This window comes from Dromaius novaehollandiae, unplaced genomic scaffold (genome assembly GCF_036370855.1).
Source record: "Dromaius novaehollandiae isolate bDroNov1 unplaced genomic scaffold, bDroNov1.hap1 HAP1_SCAFFOLD_27, whole genome shotgun sequence".
NCBI classification, from domain to species: Eukaryota; Metazoa; Chordata; class Aves; order Casuariiformes; family Dromaiidae; genus Dromaius; species Dromaius novaehollandiae.
In genome coordinates this window covers 2,888,203-2,901,880 of record NW_026991415.1, presented here as the reverse complement: position 1 = coordinate 2,901,880, position 13,678 = coordinate 2,888,203, and the positions used below count along the sequence as shown (strand labels likewise).

General features: G+C 51.7%; 1 protein-coding gene across 1 annotated transcript; it reads right to left on the bottom strand.

Annotated features, from left to right (window-relative positions):
- Positions 1 to 893: 893 nt before the first annotated feature.
- Positions 894 to 1,829, bottom strand: LOC135326301 (olfactory receptor 14A16-like). Its single transcript, XM_064504180.1, has one exon. The coding sequence runs from the start codon at positions 1,827 to 1,829 to the stop codon at positions 894 to 896; it is 936 nt and encodes a 311-aa protein (XP_064360250.1).
- Between the last annotated feature and the right edge of the window lie 11,849 nt (positions 1,830 to 13,678).

The window sequence follows — 13,678 nt, the reverse complement described above, 5'->3', positions numbered from 1 at the left end:
CAGACTCCAGGCACATCACAGGGGAGATCCACTTTTATTATGGAAATGTTGTTCTGCAGGCCAGGTCTGACATAATGATGCCCAGTGTCTGGTGCTGCCTGTACTTCCAGGACACACGCACATGGAAACACAACCCTTCCACCACCAGGTCATGAGAACTCCTGGGTGGTATCCACCATATCCACAGCGCAGAGCACAGAAGGCCAGCATGGAAATGAAGAGAACAACTCTAAAAAGAGAAAGTCCTGCTGCTGTGCGAGGACATGTCTCCAGGAAAGCTGCAGTCCCCCCAGGAAGGCTGCAGTGAGGAAATGCCTGCTGCAGCAGTGGGGGGATGATACTGCCAAGCACGTGGTCTGTCCCCACAAGCTGCTGCCTGACTCCCCTCCCCTCCACTCCCCCTCCACTTGTGGTGTTGGAGTGCTGTAGAGGGAAGGGACCAGCCCACGGTGACACTTGGCTGCCACCCTCACAGGAGAGGGGTGTGAGATCCACCCTGACTGTGGCCGGGGAGCCGAGCTCTCCTAATGGGCATGGGACCCATGGTCTCATCCTGGCTGTACTCATCTGAGCCTGACTCTGTGCCTCTGAGCACCCTTGGTGTCAGTGCTGAAAGAGACACTGCAAAGGGAAACTCCCCATTGCACCGGGGGCATCCGAGGAAGCTCAGAGTAGGGGGCTTTGAGGTTCCCCCATCTCTGCTGATGAAGGGGGAAGCCTGGCTTCCTGCTTCAACACGGTCTCTGGGTCAGATTCAAAGCAGAGATTCCTGAGTTGACATAACATGAACCTGATTTATTTATTAAGAAAAAAGAGAAAAATAAGAAATAAGTAAATGCAAAACACACAGCCTTGATGCCAGATACCCTGAAGAGTGGATGCACAATGGACAGTTATTGGTGCTGACACTGGACCCATTGAACCAGTTTCCTCAGGGCATGCTTGAGCTCCTTGTTCCTCATGCTGTAGATGAGGGGGTTCACTGCTGGAGGCAACACCGCGTACAGAACAGCCACCACCAGATCCAGAGCTGGGGAGGAGAGGGAGGGGGGCTTCAGGTAGGCAAACAGGCCAGAGCTGATGAACAGGGAGACCACGGCCAGGTGTGGGAGGCACATGGAAAAGGCTTTGTGTCGTCCCTGCTCAGAGGGGATCCTCAGCACGACTGTGAAGATCTGCACGTAGGACAACACAATGAAAATGAAACATCCAAAGACTAAACAGGTAGTAATCACAAGAAACCCCAGTTCCCTGAGGCAGGAGTTTGAGCAGGAGAGCTTGAGGATCTGGGGGATTTCACAGAAGAACTGGTCCACGGTGTTGCCTTGGCAGAGTGATATTAAAAATGTATTAGCAGTGTGCAGGAGAGCATAGAGAAAACCACTGGCCCAGGCAGCTGCTGCCATTTTGGCACAAGATCTGCTATCCATGATGGTCCCGTAGTGCAGGGGTCTGCAGATGGCAACAAAGCGGCCATAGGCCATGACAGTGAGGAGAGAATACTCACCCAAAATGAAAAAGACAACAAAAAAGACCTGGGCAGCACATCCTGCATAGCAAATGGCCCTGGTGTCCCACAGGGAATTGGCCATGGATTTGGGAACAGTGGTGGAGATGGAGCCAAGGTCCAGGACAGAGAGGTTGAGGAAGAAGAAGTACATGGGGGTGTGGAGGCGGTGGTTGCAGGTTACAGCTGTGATGCTGAGGCCGTTGCCCAGGAGGGCAGCCAGGTAGATGCCCAGGAAGAGCGAGAAGTGCAAGAGCTGTAACTCTTGTGTGTCCGCGAATGCTCGGAGGAGGAACTCATTGAAGGAGCTGCTGTTGGACATGTTGCTCCCCCTGTGCTTTCTGGACTGTCCACTGAAGAACAGGCAGAAACAAATTAGGACAGACATCTCCAAACAAAACTCTCTCATAAAAATCTCCCAATCACACACTCATTACCTCTTCCCATCTCAGCAGCACTATCACTGAGCTCCATTGCTTGAGCTCTGCTTTGGGCTGGCTGAGTTTGCCATGAGGAGCAGGAGCCTCTGCCTGTGGGCTCCGGAGGAGTCAGCCCTGACCTACAGCACTGCATAAATGGGAACAGGGGTGGCTAAGATATATATTCCCAGTTCCAGTCAGATTTAATCCTACTGAAAATGTTGGAGGGATTTTCAGCATCTTCACTCCCACTTCTAAATAATGTGGCTTCATTAATAGTTTTAAGGCTTGTTTTGTTTTCTTTAGCTGACCCTGTCACACCTGAGGAGGATTCCTGGAGGTAGAAATCCTCAGCATTGCTGCTTCACTCAAAGGGACCAGCTGTGATTCCTGGGAGGCAAAAGAATTCCCTCTGGCTTTAGTGCAGAGGCAGGAGAGCTGGCCTGTCCATCTGCCTTGTTCCCAGCTGCCCTGTGCTCACACCTCGGAGGTGGAGGACAGTTGCACTTGTGTCACCTGAAAAGGAAACAACACCACGGAGAGCAGAGGAATCCACTTCCAAAGTGCCCATCAGCACTCTTCCTGAGGGTGTGTGAGGCAGGTCTCAGCCCTCCCCTTCTAGCCAGCAACACCTCGGGCTCCTTCCAGCTGCCCACATCCAGCCTCCCAGCAGCATTTCCATGGCCTCAGTATCTAGGTGGCTTCTCCCTGGGGCACCTAGGTAACACCCAGCTGCAATGGGAGAGCTGGGCCCTTCTGGAGGGCAGCTGCAGCCCAGCCAGACACCCCAGGGAAATGGCACAATGTCCTAAGGATGGGGTGTCCTGATGAGAGAGTTGGCTCATTCCCAGCACCCCACACTGCACTGCCCAGAGCCCCACAGGCTAGAGGGGCACTTGGGCACCTCACTGTCAAGGACACGTCTGCATGGCAGGACCTGCAGGGTCAGTGTTGTCTGAACTGCATCAGAAACCCCCCTGCCCAGAGAGTCCAAGGGGAAGGACAAGGGCAGCCTGGGCAGGTGGGAAACATGGAGCAATACCATGACATTTGTGCCCAGGGAGGCAGGGACAGGCAGACACAGAGGGGCACTCAGCAGTGTCTCCTCTCCTGCATGTCCAGCTGCCGAGGAAACAACTCCTGCCCTGGACCCCACAGCCTTGAGAGCAGAGGGCTGTGCTGGCTGGCAGAGGAGAGGAGGTGCTGGAGTTGATGGTTTCCCCTCACACTCTGAGCATGACTCTGCTGCCTGGAGCCGTCCCTGCGGGCAGCTGTTTCTCTGTCCCCACGTCTCTCCCCTGTCAGTGCTCACAGACCCCATCCCACCCGCTGGGTGCTCAGCTCTGCCCTGCAGAAACCTCCCGGGGGCAGGACACTGCCCAGAGCACCTCCGTGGTTGCAGGTGCTATGGAGCGGGGGAGACAAACCTTGCTGAGGCTGGAAAGGTGCTGCTGGCTCTGTCTGTAGGCTTCAGGGTGGATGAAGGCATTTGCTGAGTTCCTGCCAGAGCTGCTCCTCTCGCAGTGTCACTGTTTTGGAGCCTCAATCCCCCGCCCAAACCTGACAGACTGAGTCCCATTTCACCCCACCCAAAGAGAATCAAACTGAAAGCACAGACTCATGACAGCTCCTTCCCTTTCATGTATCCCCTGCCTTGACCTTTCTTTTGAAAAGTCTCCTGCAGGAATGTCCTGGGAGTGAGCTGGAGCTTGGAGCAGTCCTGACCCACACAGCTCCCTCTTGACAGGACCTGCCCTGCTGGGGGGTCTCTCCTCCTACCCTCAACTCCTCCCCACAGTGCCGTGGGGAGCTCCCTGGGCAGGCTGAGGGCTGAACCTCGCAGGTGGCAGACTCACTGCCCCAGGCACACAGCACCCTGGGGTGCAGGGACACTGCTCTGAATTACAGCCCTGCACAGACCTGTGTGCACACCCCAGCTTCACAGCCCTGCAGCATCCCAGTGAAAAGATACCAGGCTGCCCTTTCCCTGTGATGGTGTGACAGGGAAGCCCTGTTCTGAAACATCTCTCCCTCCCCTGCAATGGAGAAACCAGGAGAGTGATCCCTAGAAATCTAATCGTGTGACTGGATGGGTTTGGAAGACCTTGCCAGGAACCTCACTAGCACTATCCTGCAGCCAGAGACTTACCGTGTCAAGGGCTGTGAAGATTCCTCCCACAGTGAGCTCTCCTCTGTCCTCCCACTCCACACTGCCTTGCACTTCTCTCTGCCTTCTCTCAGCTCATGTCAGCAGCAGCAGGCAGTGCCCGCAGCCCTGCTGCTCTTGGCAGAGGAGCTGCTCCTGCACACAGCTGTCTCTGGGCAGTGCTGCCAGGTTGCCATGAGCTCCCTCCATCCCAGGAGCCTGGCCCCACTCAGGAGCAGAGGCCCAGCTGAAGGCCTGAATTTCTCTGTCCCTTGTGCTCCCTACTCCTGGGAAATGTTCACTGAGGTAAACCAAAATAATCACTGATGCTCCCTCTCTAAACAGCGTAGAGAGAGTGATTCCAGCATTGCAATTTGTTTCATCAGAGGATGGTTATTTGCAAGAGGTGGAAATGTCCCACTCAGGAAGCCCCTATCCCCATGTCTTTACTAGGCAGGACACCTAGATGGGGACAAAAGCAGAGCTTGTTTTCCCATTGTTTAGGTATTGTTTCCGATGAGTCAGTTTGGGCTTCTCAGAATGCTTTAGAAGGCCCTGGGGTGGCGAAGGATTCAGATCCTTGCTGTGAGCTCCACAAAAAATATGCAGGAGGTGGAATTCCCCTTGCCAAGGCAGAAGTGAGCATAGCATGGATGTCTGCATGCGAGATCTTGGTCTATGCTCCCATTATAATCCCTGGAGATGGAGGGTGGGAGTCAGCTGCTCACACACAAACACCTGGTGACATTGGAAGAGACAGAGGTGGTGCAAGGCATGTGCCAGTGTCTGCTTGCTCTGATGGAGCAACTGTGAGACCTACACCCTTCTAGAGCATGAGTTGGGGGCTAAGTAGGGAATTGCCTTGGCCACTGAAATGGTAATAGATGTCCTCTGCTACCAGAGCTCCACTCACTAAGAAGCTGAGACACATGCAGATCCCAACACTGCAAACAGTTGATGCCATCCAGTGCAGGCACTTGTTTCAGTGACAGAGAAATAGGCCTGCAGGGCCATGTCGGATGCCTGGGGTGTCCAGCACAACCACGTGTCTCTAGCAGATACACCATGGGAGCTACAGGAAAACCATGACCTTTGGAGTGGTTGCTGGGCAAGTGCCCCAGGGCATCTCAGGTTTCCTACCAGTGCTCAAACAACTGGATCCCACCACTGCCTTTAGGCCAAGTCCATCCCATCTACAGCCAGGCGTGCTGCATAAATGGGAGAGACACGTCACACCAAGGTCTCCGCTCTAGTCTCTGAACCCTTCAAACCTTCTAGCTTTCCTCCTCCTCAACCTCTTCTCACCCCCAGATGATATGACCAGGAACTGGGCTAATGATGACCTCAGAGTGGCCAAATCACAGGCTGCCCAGGGCCAGAGACTTCTTCAGTGGCTCCTTTTCCTTCCTGAAGATCAGTTCACCTCTGCCACAGGACCCAGGGTGCTACAAATCAGCTCAGGCAGCAAACCCCTCTCCTGGCATTCCTGCACAGCCCAGCTCTGTTTCTCCCTGGCCTTGGGCACCGCATGGTTTGCTCTCTTAGTGGGAACCTCCTTTCACCATTACATTGCCACCTGCTATCTATGCCAGCATGTCTCTGCTCTGAAGTGGGGCCATTGCACACACGGTGTCCTTGGCTCTTGGTAACAGGTGTCACCATTACAAATCTGTTCCCTGTGTCACAGTTGAGGCTCTGCAACCCAAATATACACAAGTGCATGCAGGCTGGGGCACAGAGTGGAGCAGATGGAGATGCACAAGCTGTCACAGGACTGAAACAAGGTTGGAATAACTGAGATGCAGTGGGACAGCTCGCATGACTGGAGGGCTGTGATGGCAGGGTACAAGCTCTGCAGGCAAGACGGTTAGGGAAGATGAGCAGGGGTGATGCCCTTGGTGTGAAGGGACAGTCCAGATGTATGGAGCACTTGAATGGGATGGACAAGGGTTTGGGTGAGAGCTTGTGCGTGAGCATCAGAGTAGAGGTGACATTGTGATGAGAGTTACAGACCACCCAATGAGGGTGAGGAGGTGGAGGAGGTAGATACAGTCTCCCTTAAGCAACCTGAGGTAGTCAGTGGGTCACAAGGCCTGGTTCTTACAGGGGGGACTGTAATCTCCCTGACATTCATTGGAAGGGCAAACAGCAGGGTGCAAGCAGTCCAGGAGGTTTCTGGAGGGTGTCAGGGACATCTTCTAAGCACAGCTCCCTGATGGGCCAAGAAGGGTGATGCTCACCTGGACCTGGTTCGCACACACAGGGAAGCACTGATCAGGCCTGTGATAATCTGTGGAAACCTTGGCCGCAGTGACTATGAAACAGGGGAGTCCTGGCTTGTGAGGGCAGTGAGGAAGGACAAGAGCAGTGTACAGACTCCAGCCTTCAGAGGGGCAGTTTTGGGTCTCTCCAGGGGAGTGCTGAGGGATCCCACTGGAGGCAGCCATGAAGGGCAATGGAACTCAGGAAAGCCAGCAGGTCCTTTAGGACAGCAGCCACCAAGCACAACGATGGTCCCTACTGATACTCAGTAAAACTAGTAGACGACTTGGGAGACCAGCTTGGCTAAACAGGATACTATTGTCCACCAAAGTAGGGATGATGTTAGGGAAATCAGAGCTCCCAGAGGATAGACACTTGCAGGGAATGTCAAGGGCATGAAGAAGAGCTGCTACTACTCCAGTAATGGAGAAAGACACCTGGGCTCACTGCTGAAGGAGGCAGGGGCTCTAATAATAGCAGATTCAGATAGGTCTGAGGAGCTCAGTGCCTTCTTGGCTTCAGTCTGCACCCACAAGGTCTCCTGGGCTGCTGTGCCTCAAGTCAGGGCTCCAGAGAAGAAAAACAGCCAGCAGTGGATGAGCATTGAGTGAGGGATTGCTTGCAAGAGCTAAATCAATACGAGTCTCTGGGTTTAGACGCCTTGCATCTAAGGACATTGAGAGAGCTGTCTGCTGTCTTTACAAGGCCACTGCCTATCACTTTGAAAGGCTGTGGAGATCAGGGGAGGTCCCAATGAGCAGAAAAAGGAATATGTTGTGCCCATCTTCAAAAATGGCCACAAGGACCACCCAGGGAGCTGCAGGCCCTTCAGCCTCACTTTGGTGGGGACTGTGTCATGCAGCCAGTCCTCTCAGATCACATTTCTGGCCACATGAAGAATGTGCCTGGGAGCAGTCAGCATGGATTTAGTGAAGGTAAATCATGCCTGCACAGGCTGATTGCCTTCTGTGATCAAAGACACGTGATTGTGCAGGAGCAGAAAGTACTGGATGTCATTTACCATGATTTTAGCAAGGTGTTGGACACTGTCTGCATGAATATTCTTGAATATAAGTAAGGCTTTACGATAAGATGAGTGGAGAACTAGGTGGGTAAAAAGCTGGTTGGATGATCGAGCTCAGAGGGTTTTTTTTGAATGAGTCATTCTTTACCAGGAAGCCAGGTAAAGGTGGAGTATTCAGGGTCTACACTGGACCTGTCTATTCTGACAGGTTCATCAGTGACCTGGAGCATGCAACTCTCATCACGTTTGTACATGACATCTAATCAGGAGGAAGAGGCAAGAAGACTGGGCTAGAGACCTCCTGAGGTCCCTTCCACCCTGAAGGAGTCCATGATTCTTACCACTCTCAATATTCTCTTGTTGGTGCCTGGGAAAGGATGCAGGTTCCCTGTGACAGTGGAAGTAGGCCAGCTTTCTTGCCCTTCTCCAGGCAGAATTATTCAGCTGCAGGGCTTCTTGGCAGGAATCCCCAAGACAGCCCTGCTCAATCCTTTACTTTGCTTTTAATTTCCTTGTTTTTTTTTCTTTCTTTCCCTTTTAATCTTGTCTCTGTTACCATCCTGGTCCCTTCCCCCACAATCACCCCACTCCTGCTTCCCCTTAACTCTTTGGTGCTGCTTTGGCTTCTTTTTTTGTTTTGTTTTGGTTTTTTTTTTTTTTGTTCTTTTTTTGTTTTGACACAGAAGGAGCTACAGTCCAGAAGGATCTTGAGGAACTTCGGTGATTCGGACAACAGATACCGTATGGATACTTGCAAGAAAAGTGTCAAGTCCTGTGCCTAGGTGGGAATAAAGTTGTGCATGAGGAGGGGTTGAGGGACCTCAGCTTCTTTATCCTGCTGAAGTGGAGGTAGTAGAGCAGGAGCCTGTGACTGCTTCAAGGGTGGTATCAGAGACGATGGAGCTTTTCTTGGTAGTGCAAAACAGCATGAGAAGGAGAAAAAGCCACAAACAGCAGCTTGTGGGGCTTAGATGTGACATTAGGAAAAGGAAATGTCACTTGTAGGGCAATGCTGTGGTGCTATAGGATACGCAGAGGGAGTCTGTGTTCAGCCCATGGCTCTGTGTTTCAAGGAAAAGCAAGTGAGGACAGGAGGACATCAGGAGAGGTCGGGAGATCCCAGGGTGAGTGCAAGGTTAGGAAGCAGGTTGCTTGTCTACTGTCTGCAAGGAAACAGGCACAGGCATGCGAAAGCATAGGAGAGCCCGAGATGAAGATGGCTGAGGGCACTGCCAGGGTTGAAAGCTTCTAACAGAGCTAGGTCTTTGTTCTCTTGGCTATGGCTGGTGTCTCTGCCACCGAGGCCCATGAGAAAATGCCATTCCTTAAAGCACTGTGGCCTTGCTGCCTCCTTGTCCCTTGGGAGCCCAAGAGGTGCCGTATCATGGTCTTGCATTTGGCATTGCACACCCCCACCCACACACTGCCCCCAGGAAGAGCCCTGAGCAATGCAGGATGGAAAGGATCACCCTACCCAGGGGCTGGCTGTCAGTGCCTGGCTGCTCTGCTTGATAACACACATCCAGGTTGACTTGGCATCAGAGCCACCTGCACGTTGCCTTTGCCTACCTGCAATCAGGGCCTCCAACTTTCCACTCTAATCAGTCCCTGGGGAGACTTTGTTGGTAATGGCCCTCAGTGGGACCTGTTAACACTCCAAGAAACTTGGGATTTGCTTCTGACTTCAACTTCTTGAGAGGTTTGTTCAATCTCCTCGCAGCATCTGCGGTTTGCAGGCTGAGCACCAAATATACCTGAGGGGTCATTAAAATGCAAAAAACCCTAAGGAGACATGCATCTTTCCATAATTTTCCTCATTTTGTCAATTCTTGTGTGGCTAATTGGGAAGCTTTCAGGAGAGTATTGAAGTTAGGCAGATTTCAATGAACACCTGAAAAAGAAAGATGTCTGCTTCTGAAGCTTTCTTTATTCTTCAGCTTTCAGAATAAGTGATACTCACATTCTCCAATACAGACTGACCCACTGGGTCTCTGAATGAAGTCTGGACATGTAGGACAAGCAGTATTTTTGATAGGAGACATGTATGGACAACCTTCCTCCCCAGCTCCCCAGCCCTGCCAGTTCCCTCATCAGCCACTGGGGACCTAAAGCACTCTGGTTAAAAATCTAAGGTTTTTCCTCTCAGGTCTGTAGCTGAATGTTACAGCTCACATGCACCAATTCCCACCTGCTTTCCTTAGAGAACTAGCTGCAAACAGGCTCAGAAGGATTTGTCTTAACTGTGATCAAAGTAAAATAATCATTATCCAGTTTCATAAGAAATAAAATACCGTCCTCAACTTTGTCAACTCCACGTTGCCTGTAGTGAGGTTTAGAGTCTACAAGGAAATGTTCTTGACAAATAGATAGGAAAGGCTGGATAGACACACAGTGAAGGAGTTTGTTTAAGAGACAATGAGCCTGCTGAAAAACGAGGCAAGCTTCAGACTCCCAGAAGCTCGGGGCAGCAACTGGAGAGTTGAGAGCTATCTGAATGATAAAGAGCAAGGGCAGGAGGAAAATTGGGAAACTATGGAAAGTGCATATGTCCAGATCGTCTGATGCAAAGATGCCTTTAGAAATGCTCAGTTTAATCAGGACATGTGGAAATATGTGAAAGGTTACTGAGATTATACTCACAGCATAAGATAGAGCAGTGGTAATGTGAGTTAACAGGCAGATCAACGTTTCTTCTCCTGAGATTCATACCCTTCCTCAAAATTTCCAGTATCTCATGGGAGAGTGTCCCTCATGTCTCTGAGGGTCCTGCCTGGGCCTGGCAGCTCTCACAGGGGACCTGCGGGAGACCGGAGCCCCTCGGAGCTGCAGATGGAGACTGGGCAGAGGGGATCAGGGCACCTGCAATGGCACCATATGTCCAGGACCCTGGGACTGCATCCCAGCCCAGCCCTGAAAATCACTTTTCCTTTCCAAAAAAAAAAAAAAAAGAGAGAGAGGGAAAGAATCTCCCCAAAAGACCAGTGTATCAAAAAAGAACCAAACAAAAAAGGGCAATAACAACACAAAGAAGTTTAAGAAGTTGAAAAGTGTAGCAAAACTTTTTTTTTCCATTTTTGATAATTTATTTATTTCTTTCTGGCCATATTTGAGCACTACAGTAATTACTCTATGTGAGATTACATGTTTATATATATGTGTATGTTATTCTTCATGATACACTTCCTGCAACACTCTGATTGGAGAAACTTTGTTCTGAGAAACTACTGTATTCACATTGACATGTCTCCTCTCTCTTCCTCTGCCTCTCTGTCCTCTCTTCCTCTGCCTAGTATGTCTTTACAGAGGCCTCATGGCCCTTCTGCCCCCCAGGGTAGTCTCCTGTGGGACCCTTCCAAGCAGGATTCAAGATGAAGTCAGCTCTCCTGCAGTCCTGGGTTGTGATTCTGCTTCTTGTCTTACTTCTCCACCATCTCATGATCATTGCAGCCATGGCTGCCCTCAACCGTTACATCTCCATCTGCTTCTGCCTTGCTTGTGACTGACAGTCCAGCTGTTGTTTGCTCACTGATTGCCTGTGCCAAGAAATTGTTTTCAGCACTCTCCAGGAATCTCCTCTCCACAAGTGAGCTAAGACCCAGGCTGTGCCTGAGCTAATCAGGCAGGAGCTTCAGAACCTGCAGGCCTCAACCAGCTCAGTGACACACTGCAAAACGTGCTCAGCTGAGTTGGACACCTGAACTGCCAGGTTATAAATGACTCCCTTAGAGCAGACAGGAGCACATGGAAAGGTGAGGAACCTAATTCTGAGGGGCCTTGCAAGTTATCTGCACAAAACAACTTCAGCTTTGCAAGCTGATTCTCAGCTATGACCCCTGAAGTATTTCCTGCTGACTTGCAGGCAAGGGCTTGAGCATCATGACTCACTGTAGTCACTGCGCATCTGTGAGAAGTGTTTTTAAAGGCCTATTATTTTCTGAAGAAATACTTTGTCAGTGGAAGATTTCCTTATTTTGCGCATTTTAAAATCTAATGACTGTGGCACTGCCGCTTGAAAGGGTGCCTCTGAGTGCTCCACTGTGGCAAGACCATTTCCTTGTTAACTGTGTGGGTGAAAAAAGTCCCACATGATCTAAACTGCTCTCAGTGGCCTCCTGCTCCCTCTGAAGCCTCCTGCTAGATGCCAGGCCCTGGATGTCCGGTGTCAGAGCCCAGGGCAGTGCGCAGGGTGCAGGGAGCAGCAGGGAGCCCCGAAGCAGGGAGGCCTTTAGCAGGAAGAGCTCAAGACCCTCTCTCCCAGCTATATTTCACTGGATTGAAGGGGGTTTAATCGGAGCGTGAAGTAAGGGCTAATTGGGGTATACTACTGCATTATAAGCAAAGAGTTTCTAGGGTCCTGCCACATGAGAAGAAAAGAGTGTCTCCACCAATTAGGTATACGGGCAGTATCTCCCCATAGCCTTTGCTAATAGAAGAGAGAGGCAACTACTGTGCCTCTAGCCTAAAAACCCTTGTGGTTGGACAGATCCCAGAAGTGTTAACTTCAAGAATCTCCAATAAGAAAGCCTTTCAGAAAGATGACCTCTTGTACTCCAAATACTCTAAGCTGCATATTTCTATGTATTTCACAGTCTATGTGGCATACCTGGCTGCAGATCCTGGCAAGAGCTGAGGAAACTCCAGGCCTGAACCTCAGCACACAGAAGGCAGCAGGCTGCCAGCATCCCTGGCTCTGGCCACCAGGGCAGCCTGGGCCCTGCGAGCCAAGTCACCTCCTCACCTCCAAGGGCTCCCCAGCTCCCCAGCCTGGCGGCACTCCCCAGGCACACCACTGCTCTCTCCAGACACCTCCTCCCACGCAGAGCAGCACCAAGACACTGGGGCCACCACCTGTCCCCACCACAGGCCACCCCACCACTGTGACACACCGCAGCACCTGCCCCTCCCCTCACAGAGGGTGGCCAGCCAACACGTGCCTCTGCAGCAGGGACACACCGGACACAGCACCACACATGGCAGCAGCCAGGGCATCCCCAGGGCCCCAAAACACACACAGACCAACTCTCCAGCCCTGCCATTCCCTTCCAGTCCTCCAAGGCCTTGCAACAGGCCCTTCCTCTCAACAACCAGGCACAGCCCGGCACCTGCTCACTTCCCACCTCCAGGAATCAAAGGACAGAGATATCCTTCAGATATGGGAGAAAAATCTCAGAAGCGCCCTGGTGTTTGGATGTGGAAGAATATTCTGCAGCACACAGATGCTGGAAATCTGATTACTGAGCTCACTGCTCACACCAGCACTTTACTCATTTAGCAGCGGAAAAATTCTAGCTGGACTCCTTCACCCACCAGTAGCAGGCTGTAAGCCTATACTTAGCAAGAAGCAAAAAGTCAGACTCCATGTCTACATTTACCAGAGAACATCATGCTCATTTTAAATGTAGCACTACTATTTCATGATGATGGAATGGAAAAAAAATTGTGACAGATGGTATGGAACATTATTGTCTACTTCTCCTTGATTTATTAGTTGCACCTCTGTACTGTTGTAGGGCTCTGCAGGTGTCAATCCCTCCTCCTGGCACACTCACCAAACCCAGAAGTGACCTCACCACCAACATCCAAGCCATGGGCCTTCTCCTGGCCTATCAACTGCTCAGACTGAAGTGACCTCACAAGTCCATACCCCCACCAGGTGCCTGCTGATGGTCTAAGGCCTTCAGGGACAGAAGTTGCCTCAAAATACCTTCCCCAGCCATGAACATGCTGCTGCCCTGCCAGCTACTCTGACCCAGGAGACCTCACAATCTGCTTCCACACCCATCTGCCAGCTGCTGGCCTATCAGGGACTCAGGCACAAGTGACCTCACAAGCAAATGCCCAAGCCATTAGCCAAGTGCTAGCCTTGCACAGACAAGTGACCTCACAGCGACTCTCCCAGCAATGTGCCACCACACAGTCTACCAGGCACTGAGACAGGGGTGAGCTCACAAACATTTTTCCGCCACCTGCCTGCTGCTGGCCTCCCTGCTGCTCTGGAGGAAATGACCTCAAAGTCCATTCCCAGCAATGGGCCTGCTGCTGGCCTATCACGTACCAAGACACAGCTGATCTCACCAGCACATCCCCCACTTCACAGCCTGCTGCTGGCCTATCAGCTTCTCACCCAGAAGGCACCTCACAGGCACCTTTACAGCCAGGCGCCTGCTGCAGCCCTGGAGGCTGCTGGGACAGGAGGGACCTCCGAGTCAGTTCCCAGCCAGGGGCCAGCTGCTGGCCTGCCAGCTGCTCTGTCTGCAGTGACCTCACAAGGACCTTCCCAGTCAGGGGCCTGCTGCTGGCCTATCAGGGACTCAGAAGGA

Excerpts from the sequence above, each read along its gene's own strand:
- LOC135326301 (XM_064504180.1), bottom strand. The coding sequence starts at position 1,829 with ATGTCCAACAGCAGCTCCTTCAATGAGTTCCTCCTCCGAGCATTCGCG.